At 57.9% G+C, this 23051-nt stretch overlaps 1 protein-coding gene across 7 annotated transcripts in view; it reads left to right on the top strand.

Moving 5' to 3' along the window:
* The window catches only part of SHANK1 (SH3 and multiple ankyrin repeat domains 1), a 47427-nt gene that overhangs the window by 13870 nt on the left and 10506 nt on the right, over nucleotides 1-23051 (top strand). For 5 of the 7 annotated variants that reach the window (XR_007474293.1, XR_007474292.1, XM_049703351.1 and 2 more), the window contains 12 exons: nucleotides 140-470; nucleotides 1350-1543; nucleotides 5312-5425; nucleotides 5604-5679; nucleotides 6146-6172; nucleotides 13670-13752; nucleotides 13963-14087; nucleotides 14666-14801; nucleotides 15100-15180; nucleotides 15721-15744; nucleotides 15951-16019; nucleotides 16462-16580. Coding sequence is in view for 5 of the 7 variants with exons in the window: in XM_049703351.1 (XP_049559308.1) it covers nucleotides 140-470; nucleotides 1350-1543; nucleotides 5312-5425; nucleotides 5604-5679; nucleotides 6146-6172; nucleotides 13670-13752; nucleotides 13963-14087; nucleotides 14666-14801; nucleotides 15100-15180; nucleotides 15721-15744; nucleotides 15951-16019; nucleotides 16462-16580 (1379 nt within the window). In the remaining 2 variants the exon portion in view is untranslated. The remainder of the gene's footprint in view (nucleotides 1-139; nucleotides 471-1349; nucleotides 1544-5311; nucleotides 5426-5603; nucleotides 5680-6145; nucleotides 6173-13669; nucleotides 13753-13962; nucleotides 14088-14665; nucleotides 14802-15099; nucleotides 15181-15720; nucleotides 15745-15950; nucleotides 16020-16461; nucleotides 16581-23051) is intronic. The other 2 variants (XM_049703354.1, XM_049703353.1) reach the window with 2 other exon arrangements.

Below are 23051 nucleotides of genomic sequence, written 5' to 3'. Positions count from 1 at the left end.
CAGGGGTGGGGTTCCAGGCACCCCACTCTTTCTTATCTCTGTCTTTCTCCCCTCACGCTCCCCCCCACCGTCTCTCGCCCGTATGCCCTCCCCAACTGCCTCTGCCTCCCTCTGCCCTCCTGCCGCCATGCCCCCTCAGTGCCCTTCCAGGAGTCCCCCAAGTACGCAGCCCGGCGACGGGGACCCCCCGGCGTGGGGCTGACGGTGCCCCCCGCGCTGCTGCGGGCCAACAGCGATACCAGCATGGCCCTGCCTGACTGGATGGTGTTCGCCGCCCCGGGGACCTCATCCGCCGGGGCCCCCGGCCCTACCTCAGGGCCCCAGGGCCAGCCGCAGCCCTCGGCCCCCAGCACCAAGCTCAGCAGTGGGACCCTCCGCAGTGCCAGCAGCCCCCGGGGCGCCCGGGCCCGCTCCCCATCCCGAGGGAGGCACCCCGAGGAGGCCAAGAGGCAGCCGCGTGGACGGCCCAGGTAGGGGAGGGCTCAGCCCTGCTCCCACAGACCCCATCCCAGCCAGATCCCCTCGTCAGAGCCACAGCTCCGCGCCCCACCCCGGGCCATCCCAGCTGCCTCCCTCCTGTCCCACACATGGCTGGTCCCCCACCCACCCACCTCACTGGTCCCAGCCCCAGACTACCAGACCCCTCTCCTAACCCTTGAGGCAGTGAGGGCACCGTGAGCCACAGTCTTGCACCCAAGTCCAAGCGCACCAGCGTTTAGCTGAGCACCTGCTCCATGGGCCTGGGCAGGAGGTGCCCAAAAGACATGTTGGACAGACAGACAGACGGGGCAAGGTGAGAGGAAGCCAAACAGAGAGGGGCTGGGCGAGGGGGTCAGGGAGGGGTTTCCAAGCTTGGAGATGAGACCAGAGGTGGGGAGGGTGGGCAGGGGGCATCCTGGGGTAAAAAGGCCAGGCTGGCTAGAGGAGGACGGGAAGGGGGTACTGTGGCTGGCCAGCCTGTCCTGAGGACGTGGGCGGGAGGGAGATCATGGCGGGTCAGGGATGGCAGGCAGAGGAGTTGGACTCAACCCAGGAGGAAGCCGGGAGTCGCTGAAGTCTCGTGAGCCAGGGATGACACAGTCAGAGCTCAGCTTCAGGAAGCTGCACCAGGCAGGGCATGCAGGACCGTGGGAGGGGACAGAGCCGGAAGCCGGGAGGCAGGAAGGAGGGCTGGAGCCGGGCTGGACCCCCCAGGTGCCCTCTCTCCCTGGGGCCGCCAGAGCTGGAAGAGGCACTCAGACCCCCTCCCGCTCTGATGCTCCACCTGCCCCGACCCAGGGACCCCTGTTCTCCCAGAGGTGCCCCCTCCCTCCACTCTCCCCTGCCTCTCACACCCTCTGTGTATGCAGCTCCAGCGGGACACCCCGGGAAGGGCCAGCTGGGGGCACCGGGGGCTCCGGGGGCCCCGGGGGCTCCCTGGGCAGCCGCGGGAGACGCCGGAAGCTCTACTCAGCGGTCCCCGGACGTTCCTTCATGGCTGTGAAGTCCTACCAGGCCCAAGCCGAGGGGGAGATCTCCCTAAGCAAGGGCGAGAAGATCAAAGGTAAAGGGGCAGCGCCCGGCGGGGCTGTGGACACGGGGCAGGCAGGCGAACTAAGCCTTCAGGAAGGGTCACTGACAAACAGGTCTCCAGCACCTAGAATGTCCAGTGAACGCCAGAGACCTCAGAGACACCTAGATGCCCCTTCCGCCTCGGAGGAGCTTAGAGCGTAGCTGGGATGAGGCCATCAGGAGGCGGTGTCCAGGCAAGAAAGGGGCGATGAGCATTTGTGGGAAGCTGACGCCGGCGGGCACGGCCGGAGCGCTTCCTCTGCGAGGTCCCATCTCGCTCACGATCGCCCTTCCAGGCAGCTGTCAGGAGCCCATCGTACAGTTGAAGGAGCAGAGCCTCGCGTGGGTGACATGACTTGCTTGAGGTCCCCAAGCTGAGCCCAGGGTCTTTCCCGCTATCGTGTTTGGAGAGAGAGGTCACGCCGCCTTGCCTCTACCTCCTGCCTCTGCCAGGAGTTCTCACCTGAGACACGGGGTGGTGCCTAACTCCTCGTGCTCTGATGAGACGGCCAGTGTGTGCAGCCCGGTCCGTGCTGAGGGCTCCCTAAATAGAGGCTGCTGTCATGGGCGTTTGCCTCTCTTCGGTTTTCCTGTCTTCATCTGTAAAACCATGCCGGTATCCCCCACGTGCAGACTTCGCCCCTCGCAGGGCCGTGGACGCATGTTCTTGGACAGAGTGGTGCTTTGGAGACAGGAAGTGCCCTGCAGTAGTTAATTCGAGATGGGGAAGCAATTCTTTGCCTGATTCTAGGCTTGCAGAGGAGACAAGTAGCGTAGTGGTTGAGAGCCAGGCTGATCGGGTTCAAATCCCAGCTCCACCACTTCTTAGCGGGGCGACCTCAGGTGAGTGACTTCTCTGGGCCTCAGTTTCCTTGTCTGTACAATGGGAGGATTAGAGTCAGTTCTTGTAAAGCCCTTAGAACAATGATTCTCACATAACGAGTGCCAACTGTCATTACCATAAGCGACCCCCACTACGGGCACTTAGAAGAGAGAGACCCTGGGCACCGAGGAAGCTGGGGGAGGGGGGTGTCCTCCCAAAGGAGACAGAGTTTTAAGTGGGCCCTGAAGCATGTGCGGGGATCAGAGTATCAGGCAGTTTGTGTAACTGCATCTCTTTCGTCGTCTGTCTCCCTATCGCCTGAGTTCCCGAAGACAAGGTCACATGTCACCAGGGATTGGGTCACCAGGGCCCAGTTTTGTGACCCAGCACACAGGAAGCCTCAGTGCACACCTGCTGAGTGAAGGGATGAATGGATGAATGACCAAATGCCCGAGTTAACTGTGGGGGGGCAGGGGCAGTGCCTCTGGAGGCACCGAGCCTGGGGAGCGAGTGTATGGGTGTGTGTATTTGTGTGTGGGTGGGTGGGTCTGGGGGTGGGGTCAGGTCTGTGCTTTGAAGGATGCAAAAGAAGAAAGGGAAGCTGAGGCCAAGTGTGAGGGACCTTTGCACAGGCAGAGGGCCATGGGCTGTATCTTCCATGTGTCTTTCTGAATGTCAAGCCCAGCAATTCTACACACTTCCCTGTTTTCATATCCTTTCCATTCATTAAAAGATGCTTAATTGCCTCAAAGCACAGCCACATCCACAATGTCACTGAGCTTTGCCGCAGCCCGACAAGGTAGCAGGTTCCCTCTGCTCTCAGGACCAAAGCCTAGCGCCTTAGCCTGGCCTGCGAACCCCTCCTCTGCCCGCCCACCAACCTCACCTCTTCCTACTCTTTCTTTCACCCACAGGGTTCCAGGGACCACATCCTCCTCTCCATTCCTCAGATGCCCCAAGTCCTTTTTTTTTTTTTCAGTTTATTTATTTTATTTATTATTTATTTTTGGCTGTGTTGGGTGTTTGTTGCTACACACAGGCTTTCTCTAGTTGCAGCGAGCAGGGGACACTCTTCGCTGAGGTGCGCGGGCTTCTCACTGCGGTGGCCTCTCTTGTTGCGGAGCACGAGCTCTAGGTGCGCGGGCTTCAGTAGTTGTGGCGTGCAGGCTCAGTAGTTGTGGCTCGCGGGTTCTAGAGTGCAGGCTCAGTAGTTGTGGTGCACGGGCTTAGCTGCTCCGAGGCACGTGGGATCTTCCCAGACCAGGGCTCGAAACCGTGTCCTCTGCATTGGCAGGCGGACTCTCAACCACTGCGCCACCAGGGAAGTCCCCCAAGTCCTTTTCCACAACGAACCCTTTGCACATGCTGTTACTTCTGCCTGGAAAACCTTTCCTTCCTCTCATTGCCTCCTCCACTCCTAGCATCCTTCAGGTCTCAGCCTATATGTCACATCCTCTGAGACACCTTCGTGGTCCCCCTTTGCCGTCGGATTTATATACTCCCATCTGGCCTTTCTCCAAATACCCTTTCCTTTGTCCCTCAAGCGTTGACCTCAATTTCCAATCATGGGGTCACTTGGAGAGTTATACCTCTAATGACTGCCAGTCTGGAAGCTCCGTGAGGGCAGGAACCACATTTAGTGTGTCCAACAGCCCCACCCAGTTCCTAGCTGACTGGCACTAAATACGTATTTGTTCAGTGAACAAATGATTGATTCCAAGACCACCCAGCCAGACGTGGCAGAGCTAGCCCAGAACCCAGACGCCTTGACACACATCTCCTGGTCCCTTCCATGACCTTGAGCATCTCCTCCATGTGGTTTCCCCAGACCCTCTCAGAGGAGGTGTTTTGTGCAGGGAAAAGCGTCAGATGGCCCCAACCCCAATCCTAGAGTGGCTTGAGCCATCCCTGGGCAAGAGGTCGTTATGCTTTAGCTTCAAGTTCATCTTTGAAGTGGGAAATCAGTTGTTACCTAGCAGGTAGGTGTAAGGATGAAGTGAGCAAAGGATGTGAAGGGCCGAGTGGGAACAGAGCTGTGAAAGATGCTGGAGAGACGGATGACTTCGGGCTTGTTGCTGTCGCCCTCATCATCATAGAAACAGCAGCAGCGAAGTGCTGGAACAGAGAGGTAGCAAAACATGAATGACTAAAAATATCCGCTCTGGAAACAGCGCCGTGTTCAAATCCAGGCTCTGTCGACTGCACGCTGCAGAACCTTGAGCAGTTGACCTCAGCTCTCTGAGCCTCAGTTTCTCCACCAGTAAAATGGGGTGAATGAAAGTGTTCCCCCCCACACTTAGGCTCCTGGCCCCGAGTGAGAGCTGGATAAACATTAGCTGCCCCTGCTGCCCATCTTTGCTGTCGGTCAACGTGTGCTTGATGGTTAAGGGGTGAGGGTGGCAGGAAGTGGCCTCCAGTAACGAGCGGTGGACAGAAGGAAAGAGGTGACTCTACTGTCCCTTCTAGAGCCAGGGGAAGCAAAGAGAAATGGAAGGAGGGGTCTGGGAACAGATGACAGAAGATTAAGTGGCAAGGAGGCTGCAGGAGGCGGCAGGGGCAGTGATGGGGGTGTAGAACTTGACCTAGGAGCCGAGGAGGGTTTAGGGAAATTTTGGAATAACTGAGTTGTGACTGGTCACCAGGGGAGATGAGAACCAGTTGTGGACGTGTCCCTAGCCTCCAAGGATGACGTCATGGGACACAGCCCTTTCCCCAGTGCCATTTTGATGTCCCCACTGGGTCCAGGAAGCTAGTATGCAGAAGCGACATGATTTGCATCTCCCCCTTCCTTGGACATTTATTAAGGATGCCCTTGGGCCAGGTTCTGTGCTAGGTGCTGAGAGTTCTGGAAATGCTGTGCATCAAGTGTTGGGAGCGGGTGGGGGTGTGGGCAGCACAGAAATGAGAAATGTTTCTATGTCCCTGCTCCCCATCTAGTGCTTAGCATCGGGGAAGGAGGCTTCTGGGAAGGCCAGGTCAAAGGTCGCATCGGCTGGTTCCCCTCTGACTGCCTGGAAGAGGTGGCCAACCGCTCCCAGGAGGCAAAGCAAGGTAACGAGGAACCCCCAATTGTCCCCGATTTACTCTAGGTTCTCATGTCCCTTCCCTTCCCCCTCCTGATGGGGGTGGGGTGCTGGGAGGTAGATGGGAAGGCTTGGGCCAGGACCCCAGGGGGTGGGCCCATGGTTTCCAGAGTGCAGGTCCAAGGTCATCCTTTGTCCCCCTGCAGAAAGCCGAAGTGACAAGGCAAAGAGACTATTCCGGCATTATACCGTGGGCTCCTACGACAGCTTTGATGCCCCAAGGTAAATGTCCTTACACCCTCGGGGGCCCCCCCAACCCCCACTCCCTTACACTCCACCTTTTAAATAGTTCCACCGCCTCGAAGCCCCTTTTCTCATCTGTTCCCTCTGAAGTTTGATCCAGGGGTGGGGGAAGGCAGACTTAGCTTCAGACTACATAGCCCAATCCCAAACCGTCCCTGGCAGCCACCGAGACTGCCCAGCTCTGGTGTAGCCAGAGACCAATGAAATGGATCGGGGCGAGGTGGGGACGCCTGGGGGGCTAGGGAGCTCGTGTGTATGGCTGGCTGGAGGCTCTGGTCTCCTTTATGTGCCACATCTCTGTGCAGTCCTGTGCAGCAGAAGTGTCTGCATCCTGTGCTGGCATAGGGAGGGGGGCGGGCAGAGCTGGGCCAGGCGGGGTGGGGGCGGGGAGAAGGCACACTGACACCTTTCCCCTCCCTGGCTGCTGGCTGACTTGCTTCTGAAGCTTAATGGATGGGATTGGCCCAGGGAGGTGAGAGGGGAGGGGAAGGGGGGGTGGGGTTAGGAACGGGAAGGAAGGGGTGCCTGGGGGTTGTGTGGATGTGTGTGTGCACCACCGGAGCTGAAGTTTCCCTGTGAGTGAACGTCTTACACAGACGAGCATCCTTGTACGGATTCCCCAAGTGTGTTCTTGCCCGTGTGTCTCTGTAGGTGTGCATGACACGTGTCTGTGTGCATGTGTGGCTGGAGGCCCCTAGATGTCTAGCCTTGCACATATGCCCGTGACAGCGAGAGGGTCTGTCCTGCTCTGTATAGATGGGCGCGTTTGTGGCTGTCATTTACGGGGGCACGATTGTGGCTAATCGTGCGGCTGGCTCTGCACATCTCCCTGAATCTGTGTGTCTGAGAATGAGGGCCAGTGTTTCCAGCAATGTCCTGCTTACCACATGTGGACAGGGGGCTCTCTGCACATGCCTGTCCCTCTTCATGCATGTCACTGTGTGTGCGCATTAACAGATAAAGTCGTGTGCATGCATTTGCACCTGTCTGATCTGGAATTCAGGACCTGGGGTGTTGGGGGAGGGGAGGGCAGAAGAGGGGAGGACTCCAGGGCTTGAGCTTCCAGAAGGGCAAGGCTGTGGGGGAGGGATGGTCGTAACTGGGCATCTGAAAGATGAATCCTCCCCTCCCCCACCCCTCCCCCTAATCCAGGGAAGGGTCTCCTTGTTCATAGCATCCTTCCATTAAATGTGTCCAAACCTATGTGTCTGTGTTCTGGCCAGTGGGGATGGATGTTGGGGGGGAGGGAGAAATGACAATATGAGAAGAGAGGGCGGGACTGGGGTCCCACCCTGCGCCCCAAGTGTCCGAGGCGCTTGACCATTGTGCGTGTTCGCCTGGCACGTCTCCGGCTCTGGGCACTGGGTGAGTATCGAGGTCCCCACCCCACCCGGAGTCTCCCATCAGCCTCTGCTTCGTGTCTCTGTCAGTGTCTCTCTGGGTCTCCTCTTGGCTTCGGTTTGGGGGTCGCTTGCTCTACAGCTGGATGGGGGCGGTCCCTCTTGCCCTCAGCTACTTCCTTCTCCTCTCTCTAGCTCTGTCTCGTCAAGTGCATTTTCTTCTCTCTCCTCCACTCTCGTGCCCGCTGGCATGTGCTGCTGTGTTTGCGGCGTGTCTGAGCTTCTCCTTCTCCTGCCTCACCCCTGCTCTCCGGCCCCCTGTCTGGGGTGCCCTGGCCTGTGTTGTGACCCCGCGTCCCAGCTGGAGCTGTACAGTCCTCCTAGCCTGTGCTGCCCTCTCTCCTCTCCCTGGGGGTCTGCGGCTCTCGTGTGAGCCGTGGACTGTGGATGTCCCTCCGCCTGGACTTCTTTGGGGGGAGGGGTGTCTCTCACTGCTCTGGCGCCCAGTCTGAACGTCCTGGCCTTCCCTTTCCGGCCCTTCCAGACTGTGTTGGGGTGCACTGTGTGTCTGTCTGCGGTGGGGGGCTGTGTGTCCCCTCCTGGAGTCTCCCTCACCCTGTTGTCCCTGCTTGGGAAGTGGGGCTTGGTCCGCGCGTCCCTGCACGCGGTTGCGAGGCATCTTGTGTGATGTTGTGCGTCCCTCTCCCCCCTCTCCCTCGCTCTGCACCTGCGCGGGAGGGCTCTGGAGGGGGGAGGGTTAAGGGGGAGGGCCAGACCGGAAGTGCCTCCCCCTTCTCCTCCCCCCCGCGCCTCGCCCCTCCCCCTTCTCCCGCCAAGGGGGCCCCCACGTTCCCCTCCCCCCTGCCCGGCCCCCTCCACCGCCCGGCGCAGGACGGCAAGGGGTTAAGCCTCGCGCCCGCCGCCCGCCTCCGGAGCTGTCCGCGGTGCTGAAGCCGGCGCCGTCCGCGGTCCTCTCGCTCCCGCCGCGGCCCGACCCCGCGCCCCGCACCCCCGCGCCCCCCGGCATGTGAGCCCCCGGCCCTGCCCTCCCTCCCGCGGGAGGGTGCGCGCCCCCTCCCCCTCCCCCCTCTCGGCGCGGGTCAGCATGAGGCGGGGCCTGGGGGCCCGGACACGGGGGTTCGGCCGAGCGGGGACGGGGACGCGGCGGCGGCGGCGGCGGCGGGGGCGGCCGGCACCGGGACCGGGCCCGGGGCCGGGGCCGCGGCGGCGATGGCTTTGTCTGCGGGCGGCGGCGCCGGGGGTCTCGGGGGCCGCCCCGGTGGGGGCTCCCTGCCGCAGCCGCCCCCCGCGCTCTCCTCCAGCTGGCCGGCCCTGGGGCCCCGGCGGCGCAGCGTCTGGTATATCTACAGGTAACGGAGCGCGCCGCCCCTTTTCTCCGCGGCCCGACCAGGAGGCCCCAGCCCGCTGTGACGACCCTCCCCCAGCCGCTAATTCCCCATCCCTGGGACTCCTCCCCCGCCCCCAAGCCGCCCCCTCCGCCCTTCTCCCCTAACCTTCTCTCAGCACTAAAGCCTTTCCGGCCCCCTTGTCTCTACCCTTCTTTTTCTCATCCCCCTCCCTGGGCCTCTCTCCCCGAGCACCCCGCAACACACACACACACACACACACACACACACACACACACACACTCTCCAGGCCCCTCGCAGGCCCTTCCAGGCCCCCTTCAGCTCTTCCTCCAAGACCTTCCTCCAAGGGAGGCCCTCCAAACGGACTCCACTCCGGGTTTCGGGCCCCACTTGTCCTTCCTGCCACCCTTAGCGCCCCCATTCTGGAGCCCTCCGCTCAGGCACCTACACCCCAGGCCCGCGTTTCTCTGATTCCTGTATCCCCACACCCCTTCAAGGAGTTGGCAAGTCCCCCCATTCATACCCCTCTCTCCCATTCACAGTCATTCCCCCCCCATCACACACGCATCCCGCCCCCGGCCTCCCCTCCCCTCCCCTCCTCTTTTTCCGCTGCGTGTCACTGTGAGACTGTGCGTGTGTCCCTGTGGCTGTGTTGGTGTGCGTGCGTGTGTGCCTGCCTGCAGCCCTGTGTGTGTGTGTGTGTGTGTGAGAGAGAGAGAGAGAGAGAGAGAGAGAGAGAGGAATGGAGAGATGGTGGGCTCCCAGCCCACCCCCCAACTGTGTCTATCTGGGTGTCCGTGTTTGACGGCGTCTGTCACTGTGTGTGACTTGGAGCGATAGCAAGGCTGTCTAGGGACTCGTGTGTGTTTGTGTGTGTTTGGGGGGGGTCTGTCCCAGGGACTGCGGCTATGTTTCCCAACACCCACCCTCCTTTGCCAGGCCTGTCCTCTCCCCGACAGCTCCCCCCCTTCACCAGTGACTCCGTGTGTCTCCATCCCCATGCGCCCCTCTCCCTGCCCCCTGAGGGTCTATGCCTGTGTGGGGCACGTGTGCTGAGACACGGCTGAGCTTCTGCACCGGGAGCTGCATCTGCCTGTGTGTGCCGCTTCTCAGCATGGGAGGGGGCTGGCTTCCCCGCGTGGGGGCCCGTGTGCAGGCCCTGGAGAGGCCGGTGGAGATGGTACGCGGGGAGGGGCTGAGTACCAGAGGGGGGCGCTATGTACAGCAGCAGGCTCTGGGCTGTGGGATGCTGGGTGTGTGAGAGGGACCTTCAGGGTGGGGGTGGAGGGAGTCGATGCTGCTGCAGTCTCTGTGTGTGGAATCTGGTGAACAAGAGCTGGCCGCTGAGCTCCAGAGGCCGCTCAGGGTCGCCGAGGGATGGCTTGGGGGAGAGCATTGTGCGCGCTCCTGCAGGGCAGGTAGTCAGCAGTACGGCGCATGAATGGGGTGCTGCGTGGGTAGCGAACACTAGGGCAGGGGTGGGGTTAGAGGGTCTGGGTAGGAGGGTGACAGGATGAGAATGGAACGGCGGCGGGGGGACACTGAAGTGGGGGGAAATGGGGAACACCAAAGCATAGAGCGGGTGTAGAGTGTGCGGAGAAATGGGGTAAGGAGGCAATGCAGGAAATGTGAAGAGAATTTGGGGGTGGGGATTTAGGCAGTTTAGGGAGAGCACAGACAGAGGATGCAGGGAATGTAAATGAAATGCAGCTGCAAGTAAAAGGAGGCGGAAGGAAGGGTGTGTGATGAAGTGAATTGAGGATGTAAAAGTAGGAGGAGGCTTCCACGGATGAGAATGGAAGGGGGGGGACTGGGGAGTATGGAGGAAACCTAGGATGCTGTAGGGGACACAGTGGAGGTTCTGCACAGGGGCTCGAGAGGATGTGGGAGGGAGGAGGGCAAAGGAGGGGGAGAGGTGGCCTGAGAGGAGGTGGCCTGGCCCAGGAGGTCACAGAAATCAATGGAAGACACTTTGGGAAAGAGGATGTGGGGTGTGTGAGGGCAATTTGGGAGGTGGAGGGAGGGCCCCGTGGGGTGTGATGAGGGCTTGTGGAAGTGAGGGCTGATGGGGGGTGGGTTAGGGTCCTGTGGAGCTTCCAGCTGGTTTGGAGGAGGGGGGATCGGGGTGCAGAGCGAGGTGGGGGCATACACAGGAGTGGGGGAGAAGGAGTACAGAGTTGCAGGAATCTGTGAGGACAAGAGGGCCATTAGGCAGCTCAAGAAGAATGTGGTGGATGAGAGAGGCACCACACAGAGCTGGGACTTGTGTGAGAAATTCGTGGGAAGGAGAGAGGCATATGCCCAGGGTGGGGAGACTTGAGAGGGTGGGACAGAGGGGGTGCTTCGATGGTCAGGGGGTGTTTGGATATTATCGGGGTATATGCGTTGCCTGCGGGGAATTAAAATCTCGGCTTTGACATTTTTCTGGTGATGTGAACTTGAGCAAGTTACGTCTCGGTGCCTCAGTTTCCTCATCTATAAAACGCGAATGATACCAGTCAACCCCTCCCAGGGGTGTTGTAAGGACTGAGTGAATAAATAAATGCAAAGTGCTTGGAACGCCATCTGGCATTCAGCAGCGGTTCAATAGATGTTACTCCTTGTTGTGTTACTGGCATAGCCTGGGGTAAATTTCAGGCACTGGAGGGGCACGTGCATGGTGACTTTGGGACAGATGTCTTTGTGCTGGGGTATCTGGGTGCAGTGGAGTGGAGCGTATTACTACTGAGTGACCCAGGTATTTTCTGGGGAATTGTTGAAGACTTTTGTTCGCTGTGTGAGCTCAGGCAAGTTGCTTAACCTTTCTGTGCTTCCGTTTCCTCACTTGTAAAGTGGAAATGGTACACCCAGCTACCTAGAGGCTGACTGTGGGAGACAATTAAGTCATTTACCCATGAGGGGTTTCAAATACTGCCTCGCACATAGCAAGTGCTTCTTCTTGGCATCTAAAGGATATGGGAGTTTTGTTGAATTGTATCGGGGGATGGGATGTTTGGGGAAGGCTTATGTATGAAGTGTGAGGAGAATGTGTGGATGAGAGATTCCAGGGGCAGGGGAAAATTGGGGGAAAAGCAGGGGTTTGTGGCATGCATGAAGGCAAGCGAAACTGCTGTAAGTGAGGACTAAAGGGGATCTGAAGAGCATTACTGGCCACTGGGGGGGCCCTGGAGATCTGGAAGGGCTATGGGGGTAGCAAGGATACGAGGGCTCGAAGGAGCATGTCAGGTTACGCCGTGGGCACTGAGGTGGGGACAAGGATGCCACAGCGTTCATGGTCAGGAGTAGGTAGCTCTGACTTCTCAACCAATTCCTGGCAGCCCTGTCCACTCGCTCTTGGAGGCTTGCCTCTTTCCTCCCCTCCCCTCCCCCGTCCCTTTCAACCCCTTCCCTCCTTCTCTTCCAACATCCCCTCTACCCAGCTACAAAGGTGGCTGGTCCCTGGGTTGAATATAAGGTCAGAAAGACATAGCGGGTATGGTGTAGACGGGTTTACTGGACCATCGTGAACCTTGAGCAAGGGCAGTTGTGGGCTGTGTCTACATGTGCATGCCTGCTGTTGGACCCACCAGGTTATAACGAGGAGGGTGGGAGCAGGGATGTGCAGAACACCGTCCCTACGGTACCGCCGTATGGATTTGACAGTGGATGTCAGGGGGGGTCGTGGGAGTATCCGGCGTGCTTGTGTGTGTGGAGGGAGGGTGGCACGGAAGTACAGTAGGAGCACCTTACGTTTTGTTGGCGTGTGCTGGTTTATGTTCAGGGGGCGTGTTATGGGAACACACCGAGATCAAAGTGAAGGGGAGTTATTAGTGGAGCATACTGGGGTGTGGCGGGGTGTTACTGAAATATACTGGAGTATTCGTGGAGGGCTGTTCTGCCAGGTCTCTGGGGGTAGGTAATCGGAGTGCGCAGGGAGCGTGCTTGGCTGTGATTGGAGTGTGTTAGGGCCCGCGGATATTACCGGGGTACGATGAGGGGGTCTGTGTGTGTGCTGGGCCGGGTTTCTGACCTGACTGCAAGACGCAGCGAGGCACGTGTTCGGGTGGCTCTGGGGTGGGGGTGATTGTGGGTATTCTGAGGCGCCTGGAGCCAGGGCGTCTGGGTATTCCTGCTGTGTACTGGGGTGCCTGGAATGGAATGGATGTGTAATCCTGATGTACGCAGTGGTGACGTCTAGGGTTTGGGGCTGGTATCTGAGTGAGCCCCGGGCGGCTGTGGAGATACACGGAATAGTTTTGCGTTTAACTGAACTTTGCTGCGTATGTGAGCCTTGCCTAAATGTGCTGGTGGGCTCTGGTGGCCTTCCTGGGGACCATCCACATATTCACACGCAGTTTGCATTTTGCTAAAATCTACCGACTGCGTGAAAGAGGTACATTTGAGATATACCGGGAAGTAGATGTCAGCGCTGTCCGCTAGAATTTTCTGCGGCGATGGAGATGTTCTGTATCTGTGCTGTCCAGCGTGGTAGCCACTAGCCGCATGTGGCTGCCAGGCACTTGGAAACGTGGCTAGTGAGACTGAGGAACTGAATTCTTCAATTTAATTTTTAATTAATTTGCATATAAATAGACACAGGCAGCTAGTGGGCACCATATTGGACGCTGCTGAATAAGCAGTTTTACAATACGTGTGGGGACCTGGGGAGTTGGTACTGTAGCATACATATGGTCAAGGAGCTGGGAGAGGTATTATCCAAGTACACGTGTCCTCTAGACCAAAAGACTTGACCGAACGAAGACAGCGCATGAATTCTATTGCGCATGTGCTACGGTACCCAGCCCTGTGCCGAATACTATGTGTACTATATATAGGGAACTTCCACAGCGACCCCATCAGGTGGAGCCTGTTATTGCCCCGCATTATAGATGAGGAAACTGAGGCCACAAAGGTTGAAGGCGTGGGCTCAAGGTCACAGACGGAAAGTGGCCAGCAGGGCCTCCAGCCAGGCTGTCCGTTGATCCGGCAGCTTAGCTCCCCGTTCCTCACACTGTGCTTTGCTGAATGGATGGGTGGATGGAAGCACGGATGGATGAATGAGGAAAGACTGAGTGGGAGAGCGAGCGCTCTGGGCTCTGAGGGGGAGGCTCGTCAGGGCTGCTGCGAGCATACACACGTGGAGTGGGTGAGGCAGCTCCTCGGAGCGGGGATGACTGGTTCTGGGGCTTGGGCTCAGGTCACCAGGTGGCTGGTGGGGCTCTGGGTCTCATGATCCCTTTTCCACCCGCCCCACCCCTGCCCCTCCCCCACCCTCCCCGCCAGTGATTACATCATCAAGGAGAAGACAGTTCTGCTGCAGAAGAAGGACAGTGAGGGGTTTGGGTTCGTGCTCCGGGGGGCCAAGGGTGAGTGGCGGCCGGGGAGGGGACGGGGGAAGGGCTCTCTGACCCAGGGGGGAAGACAGGGAAAGGGACCCCAGCCTGCCCACCACCCCACCCCAGGGTGCTGGTCCCACAGCTACGGTGAGGCCTCCGTGACTTGGGTCTGAGCCCCATCCCCTGCTCGGCCTCTCCACCCCCTCCCCTCCGACCCCGCCGGCTCCTCCCCATCTGCAGCGCAGACCCCCATCGAGGAGTTCACCCCCACCCCGGCCTTCCCGGCGCTGCAGTATCTGGAGTCGGTGGACGAGGGTGGCGTGGCATGGCGAGCTGGACTGCGAATGGGAGACTTCCTCATTGAGGTGAGTCCCGGCCCCCAACCCCAAAGGCCTCTCCAAAGACCCTACCCCTGGCCCACCTTCCACAGACACCGCGCTCTCCTCTGGGCCCCTAGCAACAAATCCTCAGACCCCCTCGTGATCTATGCCAGGATGCGGCTGCCCAAGTCCAGATTCTCCTTTGGCACCAAAGCTTCCCAAACCCCGCCCCCCCCCCCCCCCCCGCAGCCAGCCTCTGCTTCTTCAGTGACTCCATCTGAAAGCCTTTCTGAAGTATCTCAGATGACAGAGCTGTTCCCCGCCCCCCCCAGGGCACGCGCTTGCACACATACACACACACACACACAATGCTGGAGGGCAAGGAGGGAGAGAGAGGCAAATAGGGTGGGCCCAGCCCCTTCCCCAACCCTGAGGCCAGGAGAGTTACAGGAACAGAGTGTTGGGGGCTTGCAAGGCAGAGGAGGGTCAAGGGGAGAGAAGGGTGACCGACAGTGCCACATACAGGGCAAGGCAGGAGGAGGCCGCTTCAGTGGGGACCCTGAAGTGGAAAGCATCCCTCCCCTCACCTATTGGGTGTGCTCTGGGGGGTGTCTGTGCCACAGGTGAACGGGCAGAATGTGGTGAAGGTCGGCCACCGGCAGGTGGTGAACATGATCCGCCAGGGGGGCAACACGCTGATGGTCAAGGTGGTGATGGTCACCAGGCACCCGGACATGGATGAGGCTGTGCATAAGAAAGGTGCTCCTCCCCCACTCGTGTGGCCAGGCCCGGGTCCCCCACTGCTACTAGACTTCAATCCTCAGGGAGCCCTAATGGCCCAAGGGTCCCCACCACCACCAGCAGCGTTCCCTCCCCCAGGGCTGCTGGTTCAGGACCTCTGGAGAGGAACTGAGTGAGGGCTCAACATGCCGATGCGGATGGCATCTCTTCTCCGAGCTCTGGGAGCGCCAGAGCTCCGCGGTGGTGCACGGGCAGGGGGGAAGGTCACGGGCTTTCCTTCCAGGGTGCTGATGCCTGATCCCGCTCGTTTTTCCAGCACCGCCGCAGGCTAAGCGGCTCCCGCCTCCAACCATCTCCCTGCGGTCCAAGTCTATGACCTCAGAGCTGGAGGAGCTGGGTGAGCTTGCGGGGCTGCTGGGGCCCAGGTGCTGCGGACGGAAAGGGGCAGAGGGAGGCTGGACCGTCCCTTGAGTTTGTTAGTGTTGTTAGTGACCAGGGGTCCTCGTCCTGGTCCTGTCCCCCCGTCCATGGGTCAGACTGTCTCTGGCCTGCGTGTGCGTCGCTGGGAAAGGGCGTCTGAGAGCCGACTGTCCTTCGTCCTCTTACATCTGTTTCTGTGTCGGGGTCTCTCTGCGTCCGTACGTTCCTCTCTGCGGGTCCCTGTTTCCTTTCTAGCCCCTCTCGCTCTGTTCCACCTGAACCCCACCGCCATTCTCCATCTCTCCCTCCACCAGCTCCCCTCACTCCCACTAACAGAAAGGAAGGCGAGCCCCTCCCTCCAGACGGGGCTGTTTCCCCTGCCGGGGGCGGATCAGGCAGCTAGCCGACCGCCCTCACCCCAGGGCCCTGAGGGAGGCGGGCGTTCCAGAGAGGGGGCCCCTCGCCTCCCCCTGAAGTCCTAACTCTTCGCTCCTCTACTGCCTCTCCCCCGGGCTAGTCTCGCCCTGGAAGAAGAAGAGTGGTGAGTGGGCACAGGACTGGCGGGAGGGCCCCCGACCCTATATCCCGCCGGCGGGCTCGCCCCTCCCCCATCCCGGCCCCTCACTGCCCCACTCGCGCTTGCGCACGCCCGCTGGCCACGCCCGCTGGCCACGCCCGCTGGCCACGCCCGCTCCGCCCCGCCCTCCGGGGGCGCCCCTGGGCTTCATCCGCGTCCTTTGCCCACAGAGTACGAGCAGCAAGTTGCGCCGGTGCCCAGCGTGGAGAAAAAGCGGACCGTGTACCAGATGGCTCTCAGTAAGATGGCCCCGCTCCCCGGGCTGCCCAAGCCCCGACCCCGCACCGCCTGGTGTGCCGCAGCCGCTCCACCCCTCTCCAGGCCCGCGCCCCTTCAGCCACCCCCGCACTGATCACCTTCACGCCTCAGCTTGGCCCCAGCCATCATGAGGCTGAGTTCCCACCCCTGCTTTGAGCCTCTCCGCACTACCTTCTGCCTCCCTTCCATCCTCCCTCTCACGATGGCCGCCCTCACCCCTTCCCATCGCTGGGTCCTGCCTGCCGGGCTGGAGACTGTGTCTCCGAGCAGGGCCGTCGGGCCACCGGGAGGGAGACACGGGTGCCCTTTTCTGGTTCACACAAGACACTGAATGGGCTCCCGGCAGCTCTGTCTCTGCGCCAGGCCGAAGCAAACTTCATTTCTCTGGCTCTCCGTCCCTCTTCCGCCTCCCCCTCCCCCTAGACAAGCTGGATGAAATTTTGGCGGCCGCTCAGCAGACCATCAGTGCAAGTGAGAGTCCTGGGCCTGGTGGCCTCGCGTCCCTGGGCAAACACCGACCGAAAGGCTTCTTTGCCACTGAGGTAGGCAGCCTGGTCTGGGGAACTGGGCCCTTGGGGGGAAGGAAGCTTGAGGCATGCACAGGGCAACTTGGAGCCTTTACCTCTCTCCTTGCAAATCCTTCCTGACTCCCCCGTGTTAAATGCCCGTCCTACGGGGCACCGCGCTTCCTGGGGTTCCCTCCTTTCTCCCCACTCCGGGCGTCCCCTTTCCTCTCGGCCCATCCTCTTCCTCCTTGTTGTTCCCCCAGATCCCATCTCTCTCACCTCCCTCCACTCTCCATCCTCTCTTGCCCAGCTCTTTCTGTTCATCTCCATCCCACCTCAGGGGTCTCAGGGAAGGTAAAACGGTGTCATGGATGGCGCTCCCTGGCCCAGGCACAGCATATAATAACAGGTGCTCAACAAGTGGTAGTTATTAAAATATTAATTATCATCTCTGTCTGCGCTCTGCCTGCTAACCTATAGTGGGTGTTGATCACATTTCTGACACTACGATTTTACGTGGCTTCTCATTCATTCCTTGGAATCATCCTGGGAGGTACACTCGGTTGTGATACAGAAGGGAAACTGAGGCTCAGAGAGGGAGCCGGGATTTCAACCCCAGGCAGTCAGGCAACTGGATCCGTGATCCAGCCACGGCCCTGGCTCTTCGGGTGGGGACCTGCTGGTCCCTTCCTGGCTGCCCTCCTCACTGGACTGGGCCCCTTCGTGGGGACACATCCCCCCACCAGCCCTGCCAGAGCTTTCCCCCCTCCCCCCTCCAGAGGCCACAGGGGGCCCTACCTCTGTCTCAGCACTTCCTTCTTCTCTGCCCAGGCCCTGCCCTCTGACCCCACCCTCTGACTCCCTCTTTTTACAGGCCACACCCACCACTGGTGACCAAGGGACCACTGACTCTAAAACTGGGTGCTTTGACTTTTGCGGGACCATGGACCCCTTTGGCAGGCTGGCATAGTCCTCATAATAACGCTTATAAATGCATAAAATAAAACATAATTCGTAAGGGTCAAGAACAGTACATAACCCCGGGGAGTGACAGTGGAAGGGTGTACCCTCACGAGCGCCGTGCAAGCCCGAGCCCAGAGTTCAGCTCTCGTGAGTGGATGAAGTTAGGTTACAAGCCCCTTGAACCAAAAATAAAATTTTAAAAAATACGTAAGATAACAGAAGAAGCCAGTTACGCCGAAATACAGTTATCAAAATATTTTTTGAAAGCAAAATTTGCGATATAGTAATGTCGGTGCCTTTTCTTCACCGTGGTAGCCAGAAAGATCTGGTGCTGGATGTTGACTACTCTAATTTCGAAGTCCTAAGGAGCACAAACACTATTTAGAGAAATCTGCAGCCTCTGCAATGAAGAATACAGAAATACCTGTGATTTCTGTCGGGGATACAGTCACAGGTTTTGCTTAGACTGACGTGGGCTGTTGCCCACATCCTTAATTGAGAAAATGTTGTGTTTTAGCTGGAGAATAATGAAAATAAAGATGTAGGGTTTTTCTCCCCATCCAAGTAAGCGTGCAGGGCCCCCCTGAAATCTATCCATAGCCCTCTTAAGGGCTCAACCACCTATTGTAGAAGGCCTAGTACTTATTTATTTATTTATTTATTTATTTATTTATTTATTTATTGGCTGCCTTGGGTCTTTGTTGCTGCACGCAGGCTTTCTTTGGTTCCGTCGAGCGGGGGCTACTCTTCATTGTGGTGCGCAGGCTTCTCATTGCGGTGGCTTCTCTTGTTGCGGAGCACGGGCTCTAGGCATGCAGGCTTCAGTAGTTGTGGCTCGCGGGCTCAGTAGCCGTGGCTTGCGGGCTCTAGAGCGCAGGCTCAGTAGTTGTGGTGCACGGGCTTAGTTGCTCCGCGGCGTGTGAGATCTTCCCGGACCAGGGCTCAAACCCGCGTCCCCTGCATTGGCAGGGGGATTCTTAACCACTGCGCCACCAGGGAAGCCCCCTAGTACTTTTACAAGAGCCAAAAATGCAGGTGGCAGATTTTGTATCGAGACTCCTAGAATTTCTCCCAGATTTAGAGGCAGAGGGTGCTTGGCCACTTCTCAGGGCTCGGCAGAGGGCCCTGCATGCAGGAGTCATCACTTCACACCCATCCTTGGCTTTGCGAGGAATTTGAAATCTCTGGGCCTATTAGGGTCATCTTCCGTGCCCACCTCCCCCCAGGGTCGGTGTAAGGATTAAATGTCCATAGGTAAGGGGGAGGGATAAATTCAGAGTTTGGGGATTAACAGATACACACTACTGTATATAACATAGATAAACAACAGGACCTACTGTATAGCACAGGGAACTATATTCAATATCTTGTAATGACCTATGATATAAAAGAACCAGAAAAACTGAATAACTGAATCACTTTGCTGTACACCTTAAACTAACGCAACATTGTAAATCAACTATACTCCGATATATATATAAAAAAAAGTCCTGTCCCAAAAAAAAAAAAAAGTACATGGGCAGTAGACTAGGCAAACCTGCCTCCAAAGCCTGACCGCCTCTAACTTACTATGTCGCTCGGCCCACGCCTTTAATTTTTCTGTGCCTCAGTTTCCTGTTCTGTAACATAGGGGTAAAGCCAATCTTGCTGGTTCTTAGGAGGACTGAATGAGATCAGCTTCTAGTACAGAGGCTCTCAAGGAATGGTGAGCCTCCCCATGCCATAAAATAACAAACGGGAGACCCTACTGTGACCCCCGCCTGCGCCCCAGAGACCCCACAACAACATTCCAGGCTCGGTACGGAGTCTCTAGTAACAGATTAAGGCCAGTCCTGTTTTCATTTATTCAACAAATGCATGGAGTACCCACCAAGTGCCAGGTTGCCAGGGTGCCAGCCCCTCCCTGCATGAACCTCCATTACAGGACAGACAAGATCCTGGCTCCAAAGACACCCCCAGGTGGGCCCAGACACTGGCCAATAGTATAACCAGCTGCCAGCCTGCCCCCATCTCCTAGAAATGAAACACCTGAGGTCTTCATGGGGCCTCCCTTTCCTCTGGATCCTGGAGGCCAGTGGTCATCTCCCCTTTTCTTCTCCCTCCTGGGGTCTGTCCCTGGGCCTCCCCCAAGCCCTCCCTCTCATGTTGAGGGCTCTCTCTGCCCCCATCTCTGCCCTCACCTCCCACCAGCCACCCTGATCTCTCTCAACCCCTGAGTCAACACAGGGACCCCTCTGTGACCTTCCTGCATCTCCGTGCCTCTCTCAGTGGGTGGTCTTGTTCTCATCTGGGTCTCCATCTCCCATCTGTTTCGGCTTCTCTCCCCTCTTCACTCTCCCACTTGGACTCCGCTGCACCTAAACCGGGGGGCAAGCGGGTAGTGTGGAAGCCCAATGTGGCCCCCCAGGCTCCTTTTAACGGACCTGCATCACAGTGGACAGGGCAAAAGATTGTGCAAGACGCCACTGTTTAAAAACTTAAGGATGGAGAGATTTCAACCCTCCCTGAAAAACACACCTCTGCGTAAAACCTAAGGGGGGCTGGGAGGACCCTCTGCACCAACAGTGAGGGTGCAGACCCCGGGCAGATCCGTTGTAGGTCAAGGCCCCTCTTGGGCTCTGTCTCCTCCTAGGGCTCTGCAGTTCACCTGTCTGTCCTCCTCTCTGCGTGGCTTTGCTTTTCTTGGCTACTGTCCGTTACCTGGTGACTGACCGCCCTGGGGGGGGGGGTCCCCTGATCCCCACCTCCCACATCTTGGTCTGGGTGGTCTGGGCTCTGGTTTCAGCCATTCTCTGGACTCAGTTTCTCCCTCTGGTTATTTTTACCATATCATCTTGGTCGCATCCTCTGCCTCTTCCCCTCCCGGGGCATGTCTGGACCTCCTAGGGTAGCTCTGGCCCTCTCCATGGCAGAATCTCTCAGGACTGCCTTTTTCTCCCTGCCTTGCTGGGTCCCTCTTTCTCCCCATGGCTGTCTCATGTCCCCTCCTGTCTCTCCCCTACACCTCTGGAGCCCCATCTCTGCCTCTGTCTCCCCACCTCTGTCTTTGTCTTGCTCTGTCTCTCCATGTGCCTCCCCCTCCGATATCTTCCCCCTCACCCCTTCCGGGGGCTGCCTCCCTAACGCAAATTTCCCAGCCCATCTTCAGCCTCTAGCCTGTGCACGGCACCAGGGCGCACTCTGCCGTGGAGGCACCAGACCCACAGCGACCCACGAGGTGGCACAGGAAGAGGGCGGGACCTCTGGTCAACTCGCTGGGGAGGAGTCTGCCCGGCAGTTGGTGACGTCACACGCACCTGGCCGACTCTGATTGGCTGCCCCCTCTGCGCGGGAGAGACCGCTCCCCGTTTGTTGAGGGAGGTCAGCCTGTCTCACCTTGAGTCCGTCCACCCCTCAGGCAGTCACTCCTAGCCTCCTCAGACGCCATTATGGCTCCTCTGTCAGTCAGACATCTCCTCTGCCACTATGATCCCTCTTGTGCCAAGCTAACGCATTATTTGATTCCTCTTTTCCACTTAGAAGGTCTTCTGCCAGTGTGCCAATATGACGCCTCTCCCTTGAGTCTGGACCCTCTTCAGCTAGGGGAACCCTTCTTCTATCACTCTAACCCTTCCCCCGTTATTCTGTCCCCTCTCCATCACTCTGACCCCTCCCCTGTCACTGTGATCCTTCCCCATCACTCTCTCAAAGGAACAGGACTAGGGTTACATCATCAGGGTGCTCCCCCCATTTTGTCAAGGTGTCCTTCATTCTACAAATATTTACTGAGCAACTACTATGTGCTGGACCTGCTGCTCGGCCCTGGGAGTATAGGAGGGAACCAGCCAAACAAAGTTACCTCCCTTAGAGAATTGACACTGGCGGGGGAGTGGGGGTATTTTGCAGAACTGGGTTCTGCTGTATATAAGAGAAACCCCCAGATAACAGTGGCTTGAACAAACAAATGCTTATATCTCTGTCGTCTTGAACAAGTCTGGAGTAGGGAGCCTGAGGCAGGTGTGGCAGCCTCCATGGTCTTGAAGACCTAGAATTCTTCTCACCCTAGCCACAAAGTCACCTTGTAGTCCAAGAGGCTGCTGGAGCTCCAACTATTGCACCAGCATTCCAGGTAGCAGGAACAAGGAAGAGTGAAAAGGCAGAAGTGCAAAGGAGGGCACATTGTTGCTTCTTGGGTTACCTCTGATGAGACTTCCCAGAAGTAACACACACCACTTCCACTTATGCATCTGGGCCGGCTTTAGTCCTATGACCACACCTAGCCACAAGGGAGGCTGGGAAATGTAGTCTCTCAATAGGTGCCAAATAAGATGGGGTTTTCTTACCAAAGAAGAAGAGTAGGATGGGTATTGGGTAGGCTACGTGCCCAGGGAGACAGACAATAAACAAGTAAGCAAGTAATTATAATAACTCTAACCTAGGGAAAGTGGAGGAAATTATGATGCAGAGTAATAGGAGGAAGGCTTTCCAGGGAGGAGACATCTGGAACTACCAGATCCCACCCAGTGTCACCCTGCTGTCTGATGTCATCTCCCACCCCTCAGCCCTTGGCTCACCCACTCCAGACACACTGGCTTCCTAACTATTCCTTGACCACAGCAGGCTCACTCCCACCTCAGGACCTTTGCACTTGCTGCTCCTTCTGCCTGCAATACTCTTCCCCTGGATACATCCCTGGCTGCTTCCTTCAGGAGTTTGCTCAGGTTGTTCCGTCTCAGCGGGGTCTTCTTGACTGCCTGATTTTAAATTACAGTCTCTCTCTCTTCTGTCGCTTACCTCCATCTGACCCACGTCGTATTTTACTAATTTATTTTGTTTATGGTCTGCCTGTCCTTCACGTGGGCAGGGACTTTTGTCTGTTCTGTTTACGGCTGCATCTGCGGCATCTAGAACAGCCCCTGGCATAAATCAGGTGCTCCATAAATATCTGTGGAATGAATGAGTGAATGAATGATGCAAACACAGAAATAGTCCCAGTCCAAGGTGAGGGCAGTGAGAGGGGTAGCACAGGTGCATTCTATGAAGGTCTAGAGCATCACTGTCCGCTAGAGCGCTCTGTGAGGATGGAGATGTTCTCCATCTGCACTGTCCAATATGGCAGCCACCAGCCATGAGTGACAACTGAACACTTGAAATGTGGCCAGTGTGATGGAGGAAGGGAGTTTTCAACTTCAGCTTATTTAAATTTATTCAAATTAATTGAAATGTACATCTGAATGGCTAGTGGCCACTGGATTAGGAAGTGCAGGGCTAGAGGAAGGGGGTGGCCAGGCCAGGGTGGGGGCCAGGATGACAAGCAGTTTTCCCTTAGCAGAGAGTGGGGAAGGGATTTTCCAGGCAGAGGGAACAGCAGATGCTGAGGCTCTGAGTTGAGAAACAGCACAGGGAATTCAGAGAACTGGGAGTGGTTAGAGCAGGGGGACAGGAGGGGGCGTGGTGGGGAGGTGAGGGCAGTTAGGGTCACACCCCGAAAGTGGGGACCACATCCAAAGAGGCCTTCCTTTCTATGAACTTCTGGTCTCAAAGACGGAGAAGGAAGACACGTGG

The sequence above is a fragment of the Orcinus orca genome, chromosome 20 (assembly GCF_937001465.1).
Source record: "Orcinus orca chromosome 20, mOrcOrc1.1, whole genome shotgun sequence".
Taxonomy (NCBI): domain Eukaryota; kingdom Metazoa; phylum Chordata; class Mammalia; order Artiodactyla; family Delphinidae; genus Orcinus; species Orcinus orca.
The sequence above is the reverse complement of the archived record's forward strand: the minus strand, read 5'-3'. Positions and strand labels throughout refer to the sequence as shown.